This window comes from Conger conger, chromosome 10 (genome assembly GCF_963514075.1).
Source record: "Conger conger chromosome 10, fConCon1.1, whole genome shotgun sequence".
NCBI classification, from domain to species: domain Eukaryota; kingdom Metazoa; phylum Chordata; class Actinopteri; order Anguilliformes; family Congridae; genus Conger; species Conger conger.
In genome coordinates, this window is record NC_083769.1 from 21,726,012 (window position 1) to 21,750,243 (window position 24,232).

The 24,232-nt window shown below is 43.7% G+C and overlaps 1 protein-coding gene across 7 annotated transcripts in view; it reads left to right on the forward strand.

The window, feature by feature from the left end:
* Positions 1-24,232, forward strand: part of hdac7a (histone deacetylase 7a) — a 73,318-nt gene that overhangs the window by 2,859 nt on the left and 46,227 nt on the right. For 5 of the 7 annotated variants that reach the window (XM_061257871.1, XM_061257875.1, XM_061257874.1 and 2 more), the window contains exon 2: positions 20,415-20,483. In XM_061257871.1, the coding sequence (XP_061113855.1) occupies positions 20,415-20,483 (69 nt within the window). Of the gene's footprint in view, positions 1-19,227; positions 19,861-20,414; positions 20,484-24,232 lie in introns of those variants that run through there. The other 2 variants (XM_061257877.1, XM_061257878.1) reach the window with 1 other exon arrangement.

A 24,232-nucleotide genomic window follows, 5' to 3' on the forward strand; every position in this document is an offset into this window, starting at 1 on the left:
GGTGTGTAGGGTTCAGAGACTTATGGTCAGAACCTTATGGTCCCCATAAATGCCAAAATGAAGGTCTGTAGCATCCTTGATGACCGTTGACCGCTCTTACGGTGGTAAAGCAAACTGCTCAAGGTGAAGTGGCTTGGACTAAGGGAATATCGCTGCATTCAAGGCCAGTCCTCCCAAGACCAACTCTAAGGCCTGCTTCACGGGCTTCCAGAATGATCTTTCCGAAGCTCATCATTTTGGATTTTTCCTGTCTGAACGTGCAGCTGGTGCTTTCTGTACAATGAATGAACAAGAGAAAATCCTGTTCTCTGACGGCTAAATCATGTTGTTCATTTTACCATTTCATTTCACTGATATGGTAAGCTGTCTTGCTTTCATTCTAGTGGAATGACATGTAGTTAGAAGTCTGTTATGTTCATGGTATAAGTACTTACGCTTACTTCATTGTGGTGCACTTCACATGGAGAAAATGAGATCAAATTCAGTTGTTTTATACTTTCAATGCCACAGAACAATATAAAGGTCAGCTTTGAATGGGATAAGTTTCTTCCTTTGAGTAAAATCGTTTTTCAGGTCCCACTTTAAGTACAATGTTACTCCTGTGTACTTACACACAGCAATTGCTTAATACCAGAAAACTGTCTTTCAACATTTGAAAGATTGAATGGTTGTATTAAGTCTATATTATGAATGTGTGGAAACATTTAGAATGAATCACAAAAATGTCTGTGTAATACGGCAAGTCTGCAGACGTTTGTACTCTGAGTGTTCGGGTAAATGCTTGGGAGATGTTGTCATTTATCCAAGGAGGCTAATTCCAAAGAGGGAGAGAGAGAAAGATAAGAGGAGATTGAAAAGAGATGACCCTTAAATCATATTGCATTCCCATTTGAGCACTTCTCACTAATTCTTCTGCATGTTCAACTGAAATTGAACTGAGCTGTAGAGATTTCTCCCTCCCACTCGACTGGTCACGTGCTTGTAAGGAGAAGGGAGAAGTCCCACCTGTTGCCTTTAGGGCTCATACAGTCTGATTTACTAGGACCTTTTGCACATGCAAAACTGTAGCCCACGCAAAACCAATAACATGGCTAATGATTGCGCTCAGTATTTGTTTTGCACCAGTCATTGTTTCTGTTATTAGTTTTGAATATGCTAAAGGTCTCAATAAATCAGGCCCATACTGTGTAGAGTGTTACTGGCACCGTAGACACACAGACCAACAAAAATACTGACAGATAACAGAGATTTGCATTGCTGGTGGCTCCTTATTGTACAGCAACTACAATAAGGATTATTTTGTTCTTGACATGCATGAACAGGAGTGTAATGAAGCCAGATTGACATTTTTACTTTACAGCACATTACAATTAATGGAACAAATAACTAAAAATGGCTCTTCATTGTTATACAAAACACAATAGGTCGTTTTTCATTTAACTGACCATATGTTATGTATTAAGTACTAATGACTTGTTTTAAGTAGAATGGCTCTGACACCACTTACGTTTTGTATACGAGTTCTGTACCATCGCTGTTCTATGTAAGTAGTCACATGTTCTGGAGGAAGTGGATTTGGGGGAACATTGCAATGATAATTGCCCATTTTCCTTTATCATAGGTCCTTTATCCAGGGCAAAACGTACAGTCTGCTTAGTTGTTGTCGATAAGTAACACAACTGTTAACTGAATCAGCTAATGCTAACCACATTACCTGAAAGAATGTGTTTGTTGCTCAGAGATGAACAAGCTGATATCCGAAATAGCAGGGAAACAACATGTTGTTGCAAGCCAACTGCCCGGTGGTTATTATATAATTCCTGCAAAAGAAAGTGGTTCCCTGTTTTCTTTTGTAATTTTATCATCCTGTTTTGGTTTGTCCCCATTTTTCTGCCTTTACAATCAATGATGGTTTTGGCAAAGTAACTCGGATTTTGGCTAGAGACACACATATTGGGTTGCTATTTTATGATTTTGCCTTAAGAATCTTGGCTAAACTTATGGTTAAATTCCATGAGTGACTCTACCCATTGCAGCACATGAAGCCGTTTTATTGAAATTTGTAATACATGGTTTAGCAGAATTATTCTTTTATCCACCAAAGATCAAAGTGCCCTACTTTACAGCAGCTTTTACTTGTATTTATATTTGTTTATTTATCTTGTATTTGTTATAAATGGCATTTCTGTGTCTCCAGATGGGCTTATCCAGTAAAGGCCATTGTGCTTGGGCTGTCCCCTGCTTCCTGTGTGCAGTAGCCCCTCCCCTGCAGCAGCGCTGCACAGACACAAAGCAGAGAGCTCAGAGAGTGGGCTGCATGGTGCGGCTGTCTGTGCACCATTCTCTCTCTCAAGCTCCCTCTTTCTCTTTCTCTTCCTCTCTCTCTTTCCCTCACTCTCTTTCCCCCTCTATCTCTCTCTTTGCCTCACTCTCTTTCCCCTTCTATCTCTTTCTTTCCCTCTCTCTCTTTCCCTCACTCTCTCCCCCTCCATCTCTCTCTCTTTCCCTCACTATCTTTCTCTCTTTCCCTCTCTCTCTTTCCCTCACTCTCTTCCCCCTCTATCTCTCTCTTTCCCTCTCTTTCTTCCCCCTCTCTCTCTTCCTCACTCTCTCTTTCCCTCAATCTCTCTCTTCCTCACTCTCTTTCCCTCTCTCCCCCCCTCTCTTTACCTCTCTCTCTTCCTCTTCTCTCTCTTTCCTTCACTCTCTTTCTCTCTCTCTTCCTCACTCTCTTTCCGCCCCCCTCTCTCTCACTCTCTCCCTCCCCTGATTGCCTGTGCTGCCAGTGATAAGGGGCAGTGGAGGTAGCACTTCCTGTCCAGGCAGGAAGTGTTGATTTCCAGTCCCCCCGGCCTGCGAGCCCTGCCCCTGTCTTGTGTCCTCAGGGAGTGTATCTGGGCTACTGATGTTCAGCCCTCGGTTCACACACATCACATGAGTGAAAAATAAAAAGTGCATGTACAGTTCCGAAGTACATATAGAACAGCATTAATCTATCACTGTGCTACGGTAGAAGTTTAGCTGAAAGGAGAACAGGCTATTCCCATTGGAGGAGCTGTCTCCATTCTGTCAGTGTTGTCCTTAATAACCAAACTAATAACAATTGTGTAATGTCTAACGGATGTGCTATTGAACAATTACACCCCAATTACGCTCAGGGTCACACCCGCATACTCTCATTTCCATGGTTACCCAAGCATGCTCCTTGTGAGCCATGCAAACAAAAACAGTGTTTTGGAGCAATTGCCTTCCAAAATTATCTAAAGGGCACCTAGGGCTGTTCTCTTTTTAAAAATCTCATTTGTTTTAAAATTCTCAGTACACCCAGCTTCCCAAAGAACCATCAGTTAATGCTTACCAGATGGTTCTATGGGAAGGGAGAAAAAAGGAAAAAGTACTTAATGTGTAGTAGGTTCTATGGGAAGTAGGAAACTCAGGTACAGCACAGTGTTTGAGTGGTTCTGTGAGAGGCAATAAACCCAGAAAAAAAGTGTTTGGATGGTTCGATATTTTGCAACAAAAAAAAAATTAAATAAAAAATAACTCAGAGAAAGTGTTTGGGTGGTCCTATGTTGAGTAGAAACCCAGAGAAAGTGTTTTCCTGTGCCAGGCATTCATAAATCCACCCTTGCAGGAGCTCATTCATAAGGCTGCGCCCGGGTCGTCATGCTGAACGCGGTCCCTGGGTTCATTTTCCCCCATAACGGCCCTCGCTCACGGGTGCCGGGGCCGGGGTTTCGCCGTCGGGGCGAGCGACCTCCGACCCCATCCTCAGCGGCCCCCGCGTGCTCGGGACCAGCTCCTGAGAGGGTGAAGAGGTCACATGGTGCCAGAGGCCTGACTCTCGGACAGGATATCCTGTTGGGAAGCGAAGCGGACCGAGGCGCTGACCTGAACCGGAGGGGGATGGGCGGTGTGGGGGAGAGGGCTAGCGGGAAAGAGGAGAGTTAAGATTCCGCCCATCTTTGGACTTCCAAACGCCCGCTTCGAGGCTGGCCAGACCTCAGCTGCGCGGCTCCCTCATGCCAATGTATGCAGGACCCACCGCCCAGTTTGAGTTTCTGCGCTTCTCAGAACAGCACTCCAGAAAGAGGGCTAAGTACCAAACAAAACCAGTCTCTTCCTTTCTCTCTTTCTCTCTCTCTCTCTCTCTCTTTCTTTCTCTCTCTCTCTCTCTGTCTCTCTCTCTCACTGTTGCTCTCTCACTCTCTCTCGCTCTCTCTGTCTCTCTCTCTCTTTCTCTTTGTAACCTATCCTTTACCGCGCACAGTCCACGCAACTAATGTGCTGTGGACTATAAAAATGTGTGCCTATTATTGTTGGCTGTCCTGCGGGCAGACCTGCATGGCTGGGTAAGCGCATTTGGAGAGAAGATGCTGGGAGGCTGAGGCGCACCAGGGCCCTTTCTGAGGGGTCCCTGGTGGGAGAAGGGGGAACGGAACAGCAGAATGGAGAGAGCTGGTCTGTATGTTGGCTCCCTCTGCTGGAGACACAGCAGCGCTGCATGAACCGGGCCCTGAACTGACTCTCAGCAGGCTGGCTGCTAATCAAAATAACCAGCTCTTTAAAAACACAAATGCTTTACGTGGTTTGACACGGTGTATTTAGGCTTGTGTTTCAGGTGATTGGCGTTTTCTGTCTGTCTGTTGCTTTAGTAAACTGCCATAAGCTTGCTCGAGGGGATACATTACAGGGCAGAGTGCAGTGTTGTAACTCAAAATGGGACGACTGTGGAGCGGTATGCTGTTCTCACGCAAATACACCAGTGTGGTGGTCACACCTGAAACACAAGGAACAGAATAATGCTACAATAGCCACGATAAGATCCGCACAGCCGTTGGGCAAGGCCCTTAACCCTGCAGTGCTCCTGCAGAGGATTGTCTCCTGCTTAGTCTAATCAACTGTCTGTCACTCTAGATAAGAGCGTCTGCCAAATTGCTATTAATGAGAGTCTGAACAGGCTAATACGGGTCCTTATCGGTAAATGTGGGACGCGTCGTGTGTATGCCGGCCGAAGGTTGGAGGCTTCGGCCGTCCGCTGAGCAAACAGACACGGTAAAGCGATCCTCTCCGAACACGATGTGCACTTCCAGCTGACGTCTGAGCCGTCAGCCCTTTTCCTGGAAGAGGGGCGAAGTCAGACAGCGGGGGGGACGGGGGGCGCTTCAGGGGAGGTATGAATCACAATGCGTACGGAATCACAGTGTTGGGGAGGGGCATACCGAATCACGCTGGGGACAGGCGGGAAGGGGCGTATTGAATCACTTTTGGTGGTGGGGGGGGCGGGGTTAAGTTTCTTTTCTGTTGGGTTTCCGCCCACGCTGAGCTGTGGTTGGAGGTGAGGCCCCCCGCGTCCTCATAGACCTGTCACCCGGCCCCTGAAACCCCCCCCCCCCCACCCTGCACCCGTGGAAATGCTGCGTACTAAGGGGACTTCGCGGAATCAGGCCACTCAGCCTTGCCATTTCCGAGGTCCAGGTCTCTGTCAGACTGTCTGTCAGCTCGCTAGCTCTCGCTAAGCTCTCAAGACGCACACATTCCTCCCTCACATGTTTTCCGTGTTCAGTAGTTCTGGCTTCATGTCCCGTCCATTGATCTCATGTGTCTCATGGGTTTCATTTGAATGCTGGGACACTCGCTGCTCCACACAATCCTAACTTTCATATCCACATTGCGTTTGCCTCCACTTTTCACTAATAAAAGTGGAGCACCACTGCAGGGACTGGAAACCCACCTGGGAATCAAACCTGCATTACCTCTGAGATGAGGCCCAATTGTCTAGCAGTTGTCCTGCACTGCCATCGGATTTATAGATCACTTCCTTTTCTATTCACCCAAAAACAGAAGTATGTGTGATATTTTGGCAGCTGCTTGTTCATTACAAACATCTGAAGATATTGTTTTGCAACTTGAAGTTCAAGTAGACACTTTTTCAATTATTTAGTACCAATGCATTTGAAGACCACATACACCCCAAAATTAAACGGAGTCATTTTTCAAAACGTAAGTGAGAATACAGGCATACAGATATCATTTGGGCTGGCGGTTGAAAATATGCATCAGCTTTGAACAAAAATAGAAAAGATTTCACAAGAATGGGGGGGCAGGGCTTCCCCACCTTATTCCATAAACAAGCCTTCAGACCACACAGCCCTGTTCACGCACGTTCATTCACACGGAGGTTGGAGGGACGAAAGAAGTGGTTTCACCTCTCCACTCCCACAGCCCCAGCTATTAATAATGCGTCTTTCCTTCAGCGTCGCCCCCTCTTTTCAGTTTGTTGTTGGTGAAATCGGTGGGCGTCTTTTTATTATTGTCTTTAGAAATATCAGCTCTCTATAACGAACCTCTGGAATTCCCCCACCATCTGTGATGTCATCACACCTCTCGGTCCTCCTGCCTCGAACGAGTGATGTCACAAGCGCAGCGTGGTAACGAGGATGTGGGACCCAGGTCCTGATCCCGACCTTCGACCCTTGTGCCAAAAAAAGAACAATAATTAGCAGTTGATTAAAGGCACATACAGGTGCTGTAGTTGAGCCAGATAATAATAATTATTATTATTATTATTATTATTATTATAATAATAATACATTTATGGACCACCTTCTATACAAGGAGTGCAAAGTTGAATGTGCTTCACAGTGGACAAAAAATATTTCCTAAAGAATACACAGGCAGTTGAAACCAGCCCAGAGTGTTAGCGTAAAAAACATTTTTAAATAGTGTTCAAGCATTAAAATTATTGTGCTAGGTCTGTTTGTGACCTGTCATCTTAAACCAACAGCACAGACTTGTGACGGTCTTGTTTCCATAGTTTTATAGCTCTGCACTTCCAGCATTCTGATTCCAATAATGTTCGGACTCTTGGGGAAGGGAATGGAAGCTGGGGAGGTTTTTGTGCATAGGGACTGCAGTCCTTAAAATCTCCTTAATGTTGGTTGATTTTAAAGGAATGGGTGGCCTGTAGCATAGTGGTTAAAGTACATGACTAGGATCTGCAAGGTCGGTGGTTCGATCCCCAGTCTAGCTACAATAAGCGCAGCCGTTGACCCTGCCTTGCTCCTGGGGAGGACTGTCTCCTGCTTAGTCTAATCAACTGTACGTCGCTCTGGATAAGAGCGTCTGCCAAATGCCATTAATGTAATGTAACGTAATGGGTCATGAGACCACCCAGATTAACCTCCCCAGCATTGTTCTCAGAGCTAATGTGGACCTGCCCGCCCTCCTCCGTTACACCATTGCCCCATCCCCCATCAGCCCATGTTTTCAGTGCTGTGGCTCTGTGACACTTCATCGCGAACTGAAGTCGGTAACTTTTCCGTTGTGAGGGATTTTTTCCTGTTTTGGAAAGTTGCTCTCGCAGCAATGTGTGCTCCTGTAGGCCAGAGACACAGGAGGGCTGCGCTGCTCTAACGCTCTTTCCAGCCCAAACGGCGAGGCTGACACCCGCCCACCCCCCCGAAACAGGAAAAAACCCACGGCAGCGCTGTGCGTATGCACGCATGTGCAGAGACCGGAAAAACAGTGTGTGTGTGTGTGTGTGTGTGCTTACAATACGTGTGTGTGTGTGTGCATGTGTGTGCGTCTATGTGTGTGTGTGTGCTTACAATACGTGTGTGTGTGCATGTGTGTGCGTGCTTACAGTATGTGTGTGTGTCTGTGTGTGTGTGTGTGTGTGTGCTTACAATACGTGTGTGTGTGTGCATGTGTGTGCGTCTATGTGTGTGTGTGTGTGTGTGCATGCTTACGGGTGTGTGCATGTGTGTATGTGCGTGTTTGTATGCAAAACCAGAATCTACAGTTTTGCAATAATACTTCAGACAGAATATTGGATATTATTGGAAGAATATCCATCCATCCATTATCTGAACCCGCTTATCCTGAACAGGGTTGCAGGGGGGCTGGAGCCTATCCCAGCATACATTGGGCGAAAGGCAGGAATACACCCTGGACAGGTCGCCAGTCCATCACAGGGCACATACACCATTCACTCACACACTGATACCTACGGCCAATTTAGACTCTCCAATCAGCCTAACATGCATGTCTTTGGACTGTGGGAGGAAACCGGAGTACCCGGAGGAAACCCACACAGACACGGGGAGAACATGCAAACTCCGCACAGAGAGGCCCCGGCCAACGGGGATTCGAACCCAGGACCTCCTTGCTGTGAGGCGGCAGTGCTACCCACTGCACCATCCGTGCCGCCTGGAAGAATATTCATCCAATAAATTATTTTTGAAAGGCATTAAATCTGGCAGCTAATTTTAAACCACAAAAAATTGAAACTCTGACAGTCTAACCCCATAATTGAAAAATAAACTTCAAGTATTGGTGTTAAAAAGTGTTTAAAAAATGTTAAAATTCTAGTTCTCTTTCTGCCCATTGATCTTAAACCGATCAACAGTTTGTTTCCGTAGTTTTATAGCTACGCACTTCCAGAGTTGTGATTCGATTTGTGATTGGCTTCCCAGGGAAAGGGATGTAAGCTGGCGTGTTTTTCTGCATCAGGACTTGGTGCTTAAAATGGGTATTTATGTCAATGTAATCTACTGACCGTCAAGTGACCATCACGAGATGAAAAGTGCGGAGCTCCCAGTACGCAGAGCCTAACTGCTGGCCTTATGCCTGCTGTTAAGGGCCATATTGAGAGGGTCGAGAACAGCAGCCCAATTGGTCGTCTGCTCTGGGCTCTGCTCCCTGTGGTTTAAATGTGGGTTTATGTCAGTGCAGTTGCTGAACCTGACTGTTCCAGTTAGACGCACCTACACAGGGTTCGGGTACACAAAGATATATCTTTATGTGCCTGTGTGTGTTTGTATAGGCGTATTGGTGAATGTATATGTGTATATGGGTGTGTGTCGCTATGTATCTGAGGGAGTGTGTGTGTGTACTGTACGTCATTGTGTGCATGTGCGTATGTATGGGTGTGTGTGTATCGCTGTCTGTCTGTGTGTATGTGTGTACTGCATGCATTCCTGTCTTGTTGGAAAATACCTACAGTATGAGTGTGTGAGCTTGTTTTGTCTGCCACCACAAAAGAAAAAATGCACAAAAAATGAGTAAATATAATTGAATTTTCCATTGGGCATAAACATAAAAAAAACTGTAGGGGCGCGGAGACAAAGAGAAAATAACAGGGAGGGAGGCAGAGAGAGAAATAGAGACTCTTTAACGCCATACTGTGTGTGAGCATTTTGTATTGTGTTGTTCTTTAAATGCTCTAAGTAATTTTCAATGCTCCTGCAACTGAATAGAAGTGTGTGTAGTGCAGCCCGGACAAGGTTTAGCAGAAAATGGCCGGCCCAGGTGCCCTGGTGCTCGGCAACAGGAGGACTGGTGCGTCCGGCCAGCTCTAGCACAAACACAGGCAGCTCTGCTCGACGTGCTCTCGTTTCAGAGCCCTTACACTGCTGGAACGGGCCCTGCTGCGTTGCATAACACTGAGGGCCTCCCCACAAACAGACCAGACGATGGGTCACCAGTACAAACTCTGCCCCCTCCCACACACAGTCCAATTTAAACTGCAAACTTTACCATATACAGTCCAATTTAAACTGCACACTTTCCCACACACAGTCCAATTTAATCTGAGCACTCCAATTCAAACTATACTCTTTCTCACACACTAGTTCCATTTATTTCTGAAGTGAGTAAGCTTTGTGCCAAGGCATGTGATTTCAGAAATGGTTGCCATGCCAACACATCACTTGGCTGGCACCTCATGTGCATTATACCAAACTAGACTTGTCAATCACCTAATCAATCAATCAAATTTGATTTGTATTGGGAATTTTACAAAAAATGTGTCACAAAATGCATATCAGTATACCCTGGAAAGCCACAAGTGACAGTAGCATGGACAACACTCATATGTACATGGGCTCCTCCCCCCCCCCCCCCCCCGAAAACCCTCCATCAAATTCCAGAATCTTCTTAAACATGTTAATCAAATCGCATGTTACAAACCCATACCCTCAAACATCTAAAGCTTGAAGATATTATGATTTGCTGGACAGCTAAAATGTTCTTTCAAGGAAGTTGAAAGAAAGTTTAAAATTACTTGTCTCCTCTTGCAAGAGTATGCTGATGTGTTTGGGAAAAGTCCAAGGGTGTGTTTGTCTAATCTCTCTTTCACTCACTCTCTCACTTGCTCTGCATTCCCTGGGCTCCTTTGCCTTTTTTCCCGAGGCCGTTGTTCTGGCGGGTTTGGCCAGTGCCCCCCGAAGAGTGCACGGAGCCCCCCCACGCCACCCAATGGCCCCCAAGCCCTATCCAGATGGCTGATTAAAAACAGACACGCTTATACCGAGCTCCGCCTACTGCAAAATCTGTCAGAGGCTGCAGCTTAGGGGACACTCCGGCCGGTAACTGTTGCTATGTAGCAGAGAGAGAGGGGGCGGGGGAGGGGAGTGTTGACTTTGATGCCTCTCCATTAAAATATCACAGTAACTTCATTACATGTTCTGTAGAACTTTGTGTATTGGGGGTGTAAGTTGCGTGGCTGATGAGGACAGGGGAGTGGGTTTTGATGATTGGTGACTAGGTTGTGGTGTTGTGGTAGTTCTTCAATATCGGTTTTGTTATGGAATTGTGTAGTTCTACAATATTAGTTTTGTTGTGCTGCTGTGTAGCTCTGAAGTATTGGTTATATTGTGCTGTTGTGTATTTCTACATTATTGGTTATGTTACACTATGGTGTAGTCCTACAGTATTGTTTATATTGTGCTGTTGTGTAGCTCTACAGTATTGGTTATGTTGTGGTGTTGTGTCGCTCTACAGTATTAGTTATGTTGCGATATTGTGCAGCTCTACATTATTGGTTATATTGAGGTGTTGTGTAGCTCTACAGAGTTGGTTATGTTGTGCTGTTGTGTAGCTCTACATTATTGGTTATGTTGTGTAGCTCTACAGTATTGGCTATGTTATGGTATTGTGTAGCTCTACAGTATTAGTTATGTTGTGGTGTTCCCCCTTGCTCTCTCTATCTCTCTCTGTCTCTCCATATCTATCTCTTTCTGGCTGCTGTTGCTTCCATCTCCATGCTGCCAGCATTCCTCTCATTCTGTTTGGCTTCCTGAGGGAGAGGTACTGACGGGGACCCCACATCCTCACAGCCCTGGGCCTTGTTCCCCTCTATCTTTATCTCCCACTCTCTCTTTCTCTCTTCTTTTTTTCCACATTTAATCTCTCCAAAGCCTCCTCCTCATGCATCCATCACAGCTAGCCTCCTTTTTTCCCCCCTTCATTTCAGCTTCAATTCATAAATGTTTCTGTTTCCAAAGGTCCTAGCCTCAACTAATTCTTCACTCATTACAAATCTCATAAATTATGACAACAGCATTATTATTTGTAGTGTTATTATTAAATGACACCAGGTCTCTGTAACACACATAATGAAATGCTATGCTAAATGAAAATAAAATAAATTTACAAGGTAGAATTCCGTATTACATACACAGAAAGATATATCATTCCTCAGGACGTATATTGGTTTTATAGCAACGTTAATATACTGTCTCTGTAGCAAATTCATGACCGTCGCCCTAACGTTCACTCTTCAAGGCAAGTCATGTGACAATAAATTCAATCACTGTTACAGTCTGCAAGGCCGGAGGGCGCTGTGTATGTGAACAGGAAGTTGCGAAGGAGGCAGAAGTAAAAAGGAAATGAGTTCAATCAGAATTAGATGACGAAAACAATCAAGTATAGATGCTTTGACACACTTTACAGTTTTGTTGATACATTTTGCCAAGTAAACTGCAACATTAAGGCACATAGACTGAAAAGATTTGGGTAGTGTCCCATTGCCTTTTAACATCCTACCTTTCACTGCTAGTTCATTGCCTAATGATGTTCTGTACATGCTGAACTCAGGCACTTCCAATGAAGAGACCACTCACATGCTAAAGATAAAATAATTAGTCATTAATTTACCATTAAAGTTTTTGTTTGTTTCGAGTGGCACGTGCAGACTTCTCCCGCTCGAAAGAAGGTTGCCATTGTCTTGTAATCGTAAAGTTCTTTGTGTTCATTATGAGATATGACCTATGATTTTAACATGCGCAATCTTTCTGAGAAGATCTGTTAGGTCTGTTAGGGTTTGCCTCAGGCGACGTTTGGCCCCTGTCCGTGCTCTTTATATGCATGTGAGAAAAAAAAACTTTGCGAAAAGAAACCAGTCATCTAGTGTCTTTTGGTTTGATATCATCTGTGATAACAGAGACAATACTGTAACACTGAAGGCTGTGCACTGCAGTCTGTGGCGGGGGAATGCCGGAGTGCCGACGACTCTCAACCAAACAGCTCAACTGTGTGGCCCTTAAGTGGCCACTGTCCTCATCACATCAAGCCCAATACCATGGATAACTGGATTAGGCCAGCCAGTGAAAAGCATTATATCTCCACGTCTTTGCTAGAACCCTAATCTGAAAACATTTTTAAAAAGTGAATAGATGAAAATTGGCAGTACTGTTGGTATGCACTGAGGCCAAGCAATCATTTCGTATAGGCGAGTAAGCAAATCCACAGCAGTCTATTTGCAATTAGTTGAGCAGCAGTCATGTAGGGGTTGAGTAGCCTTCATGCTGGGATTGAGTACTGGTTGGGCGGTGGTGATGTTGCAGTTCTGTGCAGGCCACATTGAACAGCAGTCAGGTCAATTCAGTAGCAGTCATATAGTGGTTACTGTATGTTAATATTAGTTGAGTTCCAGTCACCCAACAGTTGAGCAGGAATCACGTGCGGTGATCAGTGTTTGCATTGCGTTTGAGTAGTGTGCAGATAAAGGGGTTGAGTAGTATGCGCAAAGTGATTGATTACCAGTTGTGTATTGTTAATATTGCAGATGATTACGTAGTCGCATATTACATAGTAGCTCAGCATAACTAGCAGGGGAGTACACCTTCACAGGGAGCAGTCATGTAACAGTTCAAAAGCAGTTAAATACTGTGGCGGTCATGTAACAGTTGAGAAGTGGTTAAATACTGTAGCAGTCATGTAACAGTTGAGAAGTGTTTAAATACTGTAGCGGTCATGGAGCAGTTAAGTATTGATTATACGACAGCTGAGTACGGAGCTGCTGTGCAGTGACCTCTCCCTGGCAACCGCCCAGCTCTGCCATGAGAATCACAAGATCCGCTGCGTTTCTCAATGTCTCGCTTGTTCAGCCCGCTCTCTGCCAGTCCTCTGCTGGAGTTCACTCCTGGGCGGGCCTCACGGCAGGTCCGCTCCTCTGATGAACCCGTCTGAGCCCTGGGGTGACCCCCAGCCGGACCGGGCCAGGCCCAGCTGCAGTGGACCTGAGGCCTGCGGATATGAACCCCCAGAGGGCCTGAACACCTCTCAGGTGGGCCACAGGTGATCCTGCTGGTGAGCAGGTCATGGACTCCATAAGGGTGACCCCGAGGGCTATAGATTTGGGAGCTTTCTCTTAATGTTATAAAAGTGAAAAGGCCAATGGGGCAATAACATAGGGACATACCCACATATGTCTATATTTAATATGCATGTATATGTTTGCTTATCTAAAAATATGACTTAGTGCTGAGTATGTCTGTGTAATACAATGGTCAAACACCACTGACTGGGGAGGAGCTGGGAGACTGTGTCTGTACTGTGTGTTTGCGTGTTAGTAGTATGCTTTATTGTGTGTGTGCATTTGTGTTTGTGTGGCTCTGTACTGTCAGTGCTACACTTATTGTGTCTGTGTGTGCACATGCTATGTGTGTTTGCGTGTCTCTGTGTGCATGTGCTTGTTTGTGTGTGTGCATGAAAGTGTATGGTGGGTTTATATGTGTGTGTGTGTGTGTGTGTGTGTGTGTGAGCACTCCTGTAACTGCGTCTGTTTTTGAACTACGTGTGCTGTGTGGGAGGTTCTTAACAAGCAGCTGACCACATCCTGTGCTTATTAAACAGACGTTAGGTGATTTTTTTGCAAATTTACTGGAATCTGAAATTTCAAAGCATGTTTTTTTTATTATTTCATTTGAAACTAATTTTCCTGTCTGCACCTTCAGTTTGTCCAGCTGCCTGTGCCTTATGGTGAAACACCCAAAGAGCTTACTGAGAAAAGCTGAAAGTAAAATCTGCATCTTCTTTCATGGGGGGGAAGACTCCCCCCCCCCCCCCCCTCAAAACAACCTGAGAATGAATATTGTGCATACATGATGGCAGATTGTGGTGTTGATAAAAACAGTAGAGCTTCGGTGGTACCAGAGTTTCTTAATTCATTTTTAACAATTCTTCACTAATCACACACTGCAGATACTCTGTAAAAGATTGTGTGAATTTTGTGCATTGTTTCGACTGCTGAGCAATTGTGTGTTACAGTTTTGTGTCGCTATTTTCATCTTATGCCGGACGTGATTCAGACTAGGGGGTTGTGCAATTGTCAGGGTAAACCACAAGAGCATGAACATATGCGCATACGCAGAGCTATGCAGATTTTATGAACACACACATAAAAACATACAGGCCAGTTTCAAATACACACACACACACACATAAATATATGCGCACGTATGCACACATGCACATATCATGACCATGTGTCTAGCCACACACACATATACACAGATAGGCAGATTCATGTACATGCATATACTATGTGCACACACACACACACACACACAGACACAGTAACGGGTGTCCCAGGGTAGACTCATGTGCCCCAAACCCCGCTGTAAGTTCCCCAGGTTTCACTTTGGGTGTACATGTTCATTTGTCTGCGCTGTTTTTCTCTGTGGTTCTCGAAACGGGATCGCTTGACTTGAGCGGAAACATTAAGAATGCTGAATACTGGCCAGTCTCGTGGAAAGAACCTTTCACAGAAAAAAAGAAAAGAAAAAACATAGTTGAACATGGAAACTAATGAAAGGTGGAAATTTCGACATTCAGAAACCCTCGCTGGTGTCGATTCACCCGATGACCGGTTATTATCCACATGCCTGAGCGAGGGCGCTTTAACCATCGCTGGGTTTGATCACTGCCCATTTTGCCCCCACTCTGTAGCCTCACATCATGTTCTGGTCACTCTGAGGTAGGCTGCCCTCAGCCAGCACACAGATTAATACATCAATACTTTTAACCATTTAACGTGTAAGATCAGAAATATGTGATTATAATGCTCTTAATTGAGCATCTAGAACGAAAGCCTAGTCCTCAAGGGGCTACAGTGTTATAACAACAGCTTCACAAACTGAAATTATTTCTGTTATCTTTTCCACAGCAATTATTGCTGTAGCATCCATCCTGTTCATAAAGTCTTAATGCCTCCTTTTCTGTGGGACAAAGGAAAACAATTGATCTGCATGTCACACATAAAACATCAGTCAAATCACAGGCTCTCAGAAATAAAGGGACAGTGGAGTTACATCTTTTTTTGTACCCTGAAAGTACAGTGATGTTCTTTTTGGGTACAAATGAGCAAGCAAAAAACAAATTCATTAATAATATATTGCTGGCTAGGGGTACAATTGTATATACCCAGTGACAAGCATTTGTACCTTTTTAGGCACTTTTCGTAGCTTTACCTGGTGTACCCGGTGTACCTGGTGCACCTGGTGTAGACATCCATTCTACAGCTCAAGTCTCTATGGCATGTCACTTTGCAGAATCATTCTTGGTGCATCAATTACACAGTCCAAGCCTTTATGACATCATGTTTGCTTACTTTGTCTCTGTATCAAATGTAAATAACATTGAAGCATGGGAGGTTTTGTGTATAAAGCATACATTCCCATGCAATGTTTCCAGATGCCTGAATAATTCCCCCTAAAGCTCTTCAAAACCCCCATCTTCAGTTGACCTATTGATTTCAAATTGATTTCTCACAGTTTCTTCCCTATACCTCATTTAAAAATCCCCATCTGTCAATGACCCCCATACATTTTCAGTGTAAAACTTCCCCCATGAATTCATAAATCCCCTATATTTTTTGTGGTAAATTCCCATTCCGGCAACCCTGATTCCCTGGCCGACTTCAGTCCGTTCTGCAGCAGCGGCCCAAACTCTCTATAGCAGGTTAGGTACACTGTTGCACCTTGGCCAAGGCACTAGTTTCTGAACTGGAGTTGGTCCCCGGGTACTGCACTGTGGCTACACACTGCTCCTAAGTAACTAGAATGGGTCAAATGAAGAGGACCAATTGCCCTATGGGGTTCGATAATGTTTAAAAAGAATGCTTAAATTATATATATATATATATATATATATATATGTATATATATATATATATATATATATATGTATATATATATATATATATATATATATATATATATATATATACATATATATATATCCTTGGTTCACTACTGTGCCACTCCACCCAGCTGAATTGTGTACTCTCCAGTCTGAGATTCATTTGATGCTGTGTTCTTTTTGAACAGTTCTTCCACATTTTCCTAAACTGTCAACCATTTTTACAAAATGAGTTTACAATTTTTTATATTCTTTATCAAATGGCAAATGGGCTGGGGGTCAGAATGTTGGCGAACCCCGTAATAGATTGCAGAGAACCTTGGTCAGGGTTACCATCAAAACTTTAAAAACCTTTAATGTTCTTGAGAGGCAATTTATGCTATTGCATTTATGAGTTCATAAAAGCACCTGAGACATTACTGTAAATAAACAACAATCACATAAACACATTCAAAACACAATACAGTTTACAGCCAGTCAGTATCACAGTCAAACAATGCAAAACAAAAACAAACAATAAAACCTCTGACATCAATATTGCCCATAATGACCCTACTGTTTGTTTGGTTGAGTAATGGGACATTGGAATAATTGGCTCACTTCATTCTAGCCTCGGGGTACCTTTTGTGCCTCCCAAAGGAGACAAACCATTTCTGCCTTCCATGTGAGCCGTCTAAAGTGGAACAATTGAGTAGTGGTTGAGTAGCAGGCATGGAGCAGTTGAGTATTGATTACACAGCAGCAGGCTCAGGTCAGACTGCTGGGCCCCCATGATCTTACTACATGTAGGCACCTAGATCAGCAGAGATGATTATGTTTCTCCATTGATTTGTTCCCGTTGGTCTTAAGAAACTTCCTCTAATTGTATTTGTGGTAAGGGTGTGGAAATTGAGCACTTAGCAGGTCAGGGGGGTTCCTTTGGTAAGCTTAGCAGAGGCTACTGATTTAGGCCTAAATACACTTTCAAGAGCGCAGGTGTAGATTTGTCTTGAAATGGCAGCAAACAGAATCTACACCCTCAGTCACCCTGTTCTGGGGAAATTAAGTTATTTGGAAATAGAGGTGCTGTGATGCATTGTGTGAGATGTACAGAGTGTAACTGTGTGAGGGAAATGGCTGAGATACTGAAGCAAGCCACATTTTTTCATTTCTAAGAAGGCCATCGCTATGTGGTCTCAAGCCACCCGTGTGTGTAGGGGCATGGGTGTGTGTGTGTGTGTGTGTGTGTGTGTGAGTGTGCTACTTATCTTTAGGTAGACTGTGGGACCAGATACTTCTTTAGAGAAAAATTCTTACCTTGTTATACTTGGAACTGAACAAAATAAAAGGAAATAAACAATGCAAGTAATACACAGTGCTGAGTGATCACTTTATCTCATGGTGGAATCACTTTGTTTAATTCAGCAATAATTGTTCTTTGGCCTCAGATCAGAACTAATCACGCTAAGCTACATTCTCCATCTATATTTGCCTGTTTGCAGATTGCATCACCCTCAGGCTACAGTAGCACCATGGAGGCTTAGCAGGTGGAGTCTCAAGATGTACATTTACCAAATCATGAATGCATCAGGAAATGTCCAGAAACATGAACTCTATGAGTGTCTTGAATTTAAGCTTCTTGCTTAAATTTGTAGCTGTATTTCTGTATTCCTCAAAAACACAAGCCATCAATTCTTGTTTCTCTCATTTGTAGGGTGTGTCAACCACTGAATCATAAATAAGACATGCAGAGAACTCGCACTCGATGTAACAAAGGAAGAGCATCTCCAAAAAGAGACAGTGCGTCATTGCTGAAAATGATTGCCAAAAGTCCATTACTGTAGCTCAAATGCCTGCATTCTTTGTCTGTTTTTTGCACTTATGCACTTTAACTGTAATTTGAACACTTGCAGTATGACTATTGTCAACTGAAACACCAATACATAATTTTCATATGATGTTAGATCATATCACAGGCACCTGGTATGGTTAGACACTAAGTTGAGTCATTAGACTCTAGACAATCTTAATAGTGCACACAAAACAGATTAAGTCAAGAGCAGAGACAATACTAAATTATCAGAGGCAAGGCTGCTATAGGAGTCATTACAGGCACCAACAAGGTAATTTTAAGTGCCATGGAAGGTATAAGTTGGATATAGTTTATATACTATAGTATAGTTTATATAGTTTGTATAAGATGCTTCATTCTACCATGCAGTAAAATATTCAGTGTTACATCAACTCTTACAGGGTTTATGAGAGTCCACAGTGGGCATATAAGCTCTTTTAAAGTTGAAATAACATTGGACATTTCACTATGCGCAGAGCTCCTCAGATCTCTGTTGATATTGCCTATAGCCACGCCATTCAGCTGAAGGTTACTGCCTTAAAAGATTCATTCTTTAAACACCAGGACAACTTCAGCAGGTTAAGCAGCTTGGCATTGATATTTAGTAGCCTAGTTTACTCCTGCAAGTCCAATGCTAATGTAATGCTACTGGATTTGTTGCATTTTGTTATTCATGTTTCAGCTTTTTGTGACTGATCTATTTCCTTTTTAATTGTCTAATTATGCCTACAGTTCTTTGGCTTGAATATAGTTGTGAGTTAAGAACTATTTGCACGATGTTTATTATTAAATTCAGCACTTGTCGTCCAGTCATCAAATATGTAAAATATAATTAAACACTTTCTATTGATTGTTTGGTGTTATGTTGACCCGGGACCAACGTGGTACGGATGTCAATGATCTTGCTTTGCGGCTGCACACGGTGTAAACATCCGCATCGTTTCAGCAGGTGGAGCCAAGAGCCGTTCTTGAGGCCAAGGGGAATCGAAAGAGAAAAGTGCAAAAAAAAAAAAAAAAAAAAAAAAAACTGTGAAATTGGTTTGAGGAAAAAGTAAAGCGTCGGATTGGCTACAGAGTTCACCAATGGGGAGCTCAGCTGGGGACAATACGAGAAAGAAGTCGTGTGATGTCAAAGCTATTTTTGGTGGCACCCGCCTAGTTTGCTATTTTAGTCTTCCTACTGGGCCGGACTATTCAACTTGCTAGCACCCCTCTTCCTCTCGGCATACATTTGAACTGTTGACGAATTTCACTTGTCTCTGCTGGAGTTCTGGCCTGAAAGTTTTGACCGGGAGTTATTTTGTAGAGTGAGACTGGACTAAAGAAACAAGAGATAAATCGGGAGCTCCTGCTAAAATAATTCTGAGAAGAAAGGGGAAATAATTCTAACAACCTGTTGACTCATTCACAAAAGATACGACAGCCGCAAACATACGCGGAAGTTGTTTTTATTTAGAAATTGTTAATAAGAAACACGTTTTTGGATTTTTGTTTCTTTTGTTTTATATAGCATGCCTTCGTCGCGACTCTTTTCGCTGTGCATGCAGGTTGTAAAGGAAGCTCTCTCAAAACAGATGGCACAGTGATCTCAGATGCTAAACAAATTAAGAACGAATTTAAAGTTTTTTAAGAGTACGAATCCAGTGTGTGAGGCAAAGAAGGCTATTTTTAATGTTTTTCAAGCGGGACGTTTTCTTGGTAAAGACGCGGATTGCACGAGTTGCCGGTTTCTTCAGAATGAGAGTTTCTACTGCGTCGGGATAAGACCTACAGTAGGAAGTGTACGCGAGCAACACTGCAATTTGCTGTCAATACAATAACAGGTTCGTGCGTGGTGAATGGGGTTTTCATTTTCATGTGTAAGTGTATTAGGTACTCACTGTGTCAGTAGTCTTTCTAAAACCGTAGGCTATTTGTTAAGTGTATCAGGTACTCACTGTGTCAGTAGTCTTTCTAAAATCGTAGGCTATTTGTTAAGTGTGTTAGGTACTCACTGTGTCAGTAGTCTTTCTAAAACCGTAGGCTATTTGTTAAGTGTATCAGGTACTTACTGTGTCAGTAGTCTTTCTAAAATCGTAGGCTATTTGTTAAGTGTGTTAGGTACTCACTGTGTCAGTAGTCTTTCTAAATCCGTAGGCTATTTTTGCTCACATCTGCGGCTGTGTTTCCAGCTAAAATTTGTTCATCGAATGCACTCTTTTAACAAGCAATTCTTTGACTGTCAGAAAAAGTTATCTTCCGTGCCGATATGCGTTCTGTCGGCCGTTAAATGGGAATATCGGCATGGTGAGACAGAAGTAATTTCATTGTTGATGTGCTGTTACAAAAATGCGAAAAAGGCGAAGCATTTCATAATGAACTCTCGTCCTACCCACAGATGGAATTACGGCGTCGGGACAGACCTTAGAGACTGACAGACAGGAGACTCATTTAGCGGGAGCGACAGGTACAGTATTGTTCCCCAATATCATCTTCCACAACAGCGCAATAAACTTAATCTCTTATGGCAGTTATTTGTAAATGTGTAAATAATTATGACAATCAAGCATGACATTAGTGGGGAGAAGCGCAGTTTGGTGTAGCCTAACCTATTATCTGGTCAATCTGATATTGTCACCCTCGTATTGACTCCTGTTCTGCCTGCGGGCTGTTTATTTCCACAATATAGACTTGCTATTTACGATGGCAGTGCGGGATAATCCGCCACTTTGTGGTATGGTATTGCCTTTTATTGTTTGAATCCAACTGGACTGTTCACCACAGGCGCAAACATTCTTCAAACTTGCCCGGGTGCAGCCTACAGATATGCGCGTAATTGTGGGGCATACGCATATATTTGAGAAACTGCAATTAACTAAAGTAATTAAAATAATCCACTAAAGAGAGAGAAGTGTGCATTAGATGTAATAATAAATAAAACTATTTGTACGCGCTGTGCAATTTTTTTGTCTCGTTTCTTTTTTAAGACTTCCTTAATTACCCCCTCGTTTCTGTATATGCATTTTGCTGTGTTACATTGCCATGCTTTAAAGCTGACAGAGAAGCGAATACATTTTATTGCGCGCAAATATAGCATCGTTGAGGAAACGATCATTTTCGCTCTCACATTAATTGAAAGCCGATATAATTTTGGTGCAGAGGTTGTGGGATGGCTAAGCAGATGATACAACGGATTTGATTAGCGGCGCACAATGGCAAAATTAGCTGTCACCTTTTAACTGAGCTATTGTTGCGGTTGAGGGTGTAGAATGTCAGCTGGTGCTCATGACATCATTGTCGAGGCTCTCATGTTAGACACACTTGACACACAAGTTATGCGGTAGCTCTGCTTGTAAAACGGCCCTGATCTTTTTACCGACTTACTGTCAATGTTAACAATATGATGTAAAACCAAGGTCCCCAGCAATGTTTTGCCATTATGAAATACCGATAATAGCAACCCTAATTATAATAACCATCATTATCATAATAACAATAACATCAATAATAACAACAAAACTAATTTAAACTAATGCACCCAATATACTAAATTTGAACATATTTCCAGGATATGGCAGGTTTTATAAAAAGATGCAATCGTTACAGTCCTTGCAAAATGGTATCCGCTTGAAAGCAAAGTATCAGGTGCAGTTTTTGTGCTGGGAGAGAGGAGTGCAGGAATGCAGGGCTGCATGGCACCAGGAGTTTGGGCCAGAAGGCGGGCGGGCGGGTGGGCGTTCTGGCCAGGTGATTCTGTTCATCCTCATTCTCATTTGCTGAAGACCTAATGCCACCACTTATGGTTTCCTATGAAGAAGTCTTGGCAAGTTGCTGTTTGGATATGTTGGGGACTCAAAAATAACTAATGTGCCTCCCAAGCTTGGAAGTTGATGCCATATTAGTTTGAGCTGTAGTGTATATTGCTATAGAACTAGACTGCAAGTTTTGGTCTGTATAACCGAGATAACATTTTTGTCAATTTGTATCAAACTGCAGTAAAGGTTTTGGCCGATTGTCACTGCCTCGGCGTGTTACGCCAGCCTGCGTTTTGGCAGCTCCTTGTGCACGTTTACTCAGAAAACGTAAATATGAGGCAATTTGACCCTTAGCCCGTAGGTCACATCAAACCCCCCCCCCCCCATCCCCCCCATCCCCGTCCTCCCAACACACAGCCCCTTGAATTACGCTCATGTTCCTCTGGAAAGCCTCCACTCTCTGGAAAAACACAGTGAGGTCATCGCTAGGGCCGGGGAGTGTAGGGTTTCACATGTTTCATGGCCGGGATCAGACACAGCCGGTCTTTGTGTGGTGTGCTCTTCCTCAGTGCCTCGCGCAGAGCCTAATTAGCGCTTATCTGTGGTGTGCTAAACGAGCGTATTAATCCAGACCAGCCTCACGGGGGTCAGAGTCTTCTGTGGCATTCACATTTTTGTGTGAAAGATGAGGTCTCAGTGGTTGAGGCTGAGTTTCCTCCTGTCGTAGATCACATCACTGGATTGCTGGGTTTTTGCCCATTCTAGCAGAATGCAGTTTTGCCACACTGGTCCAGGTTCTGTGCATCATTGCTCTGAGACGTCTTTAAAAGTTCAGGTCCAGAGGCTTGCCGTGGACTTTGTTTCCCATCAGTCATCAGGGGGATTTCACAAAGCAGGATCAGCTCCAGATTTGGGAGGGTTGCGGGATTTAAACGATGCAGTTATCCAGCTAACTCCGTAAACCTGCTTTGTGAAACTGGGCCATGGTCTGAAGTCAGAATTTGGTTGGTAGAGCAGGGTTCTGTGGTGCTGAAATTGGTTGACCAAAAATTAAATAAGTAAAATACAGATTAGAAACAAAAAAGAAAACTAGCCTTTCTTTTTGATAGGGATGGCTGTGATGTCATGTGGGCATTGTAGGTCATGCTGTACCCTGCCAGTGTAACAGTAATGCAATGTGACAAAGACACATACTGGTAAAAGCTGTTCCTTTATTTGTTTTACCAGAGCTGCTTTTGATATGCTTGAAAGCTTTGATGTGCCTGTAGCGAATAAGCAGGTTTAACCCTTTAAGGTGTCAGGTCACTAATTGTAATTCTAATGTGATTAGAATGTTGTTAACTGAACATTCAATTGCTGATGTAACAAAGAATGCTGGTAATTCAAAGCAGGAGTTGTAGAATACTCTATACTGAATAATATGTTTTGAAAAAAACATTAAAAAAAAAAAACCTACTCTTCAAAAGGGATCATTGCCTTATATAGGGTAGTTTCAGTATATTTTTAACTTGTATGAATAGGAACAGACCCCAGTTAGTTATGTAGTTGGTTCTGGGAAGTTCTAGGGCAGCACCGGTCCTAGTTTGGGATAAGCCAGGAGACCGGTTCTGTGAAAGTCAGGGCCAAGAAAAGGCAAGGGAAGCAAAATATATAAAAAATCCCCAATTTCACCAGAACAAGAGAAATAAGCATGTAACAATAGAGAGATTGTTTTGCTCCATGGAGCAGAGAAGATCACGTTTCCTGTTCCTTGTAGAAACACAAGTCAGCTGACTGCTCACTGCCTGCTGATGCCTTCTGTGAACTGTAAAACCGTGCAGGCGTACGTTACCGGAGCTTTGCGGGACTCACAACATTACACACTGTAATGCCTGTACGTCCAGAACAATCCCAGCTACCAAAGCACTTAACCATCCTGAGCGGTTTCACACCACAGATCTGGGCAAAGTTACCATAGTGCACACGCACAGCAGCAGGGGAGACCGGGCCGAGCTCAGCTCTGTTTGGCTGCACTAACGGAGACGGGATAAATGAACAACACTGTAGAGATTGGTAAACTAGAGTAAATAAACTGCTTCATGCATGGCTGTTCCTGACTGTGAAAAGTTACCCAGCAGCGGCTTGGCTCCCATCCCGCCCCCATCCCGCCTCCATCCCTCTCCCATCCCGCCCCCAAAGTCGGGATCGCCAGCCCCATGGGCTGCATGCTCCATGCTGTGTGTTCTAGAACACTCCTGGACTCCAACCCTGGCCCTGGAGAGCTACTGGGTCTGCTGGTTTTTGTTTTCACCTTAAAATCAGCTCCCTGGTGAGGTGAGTTAACTGTGTAATCAACTGCTCTAAATAATAAGTAATCCGGCAGACCGTGCGGCTCTCCAGGACCAGGGTTGGTGACCACTGCTCTGGGGAGTTCTCGAAGGGAAGGAGAGCTCTTGAAAGCAAGGCCCCCCAGGCTGCTACA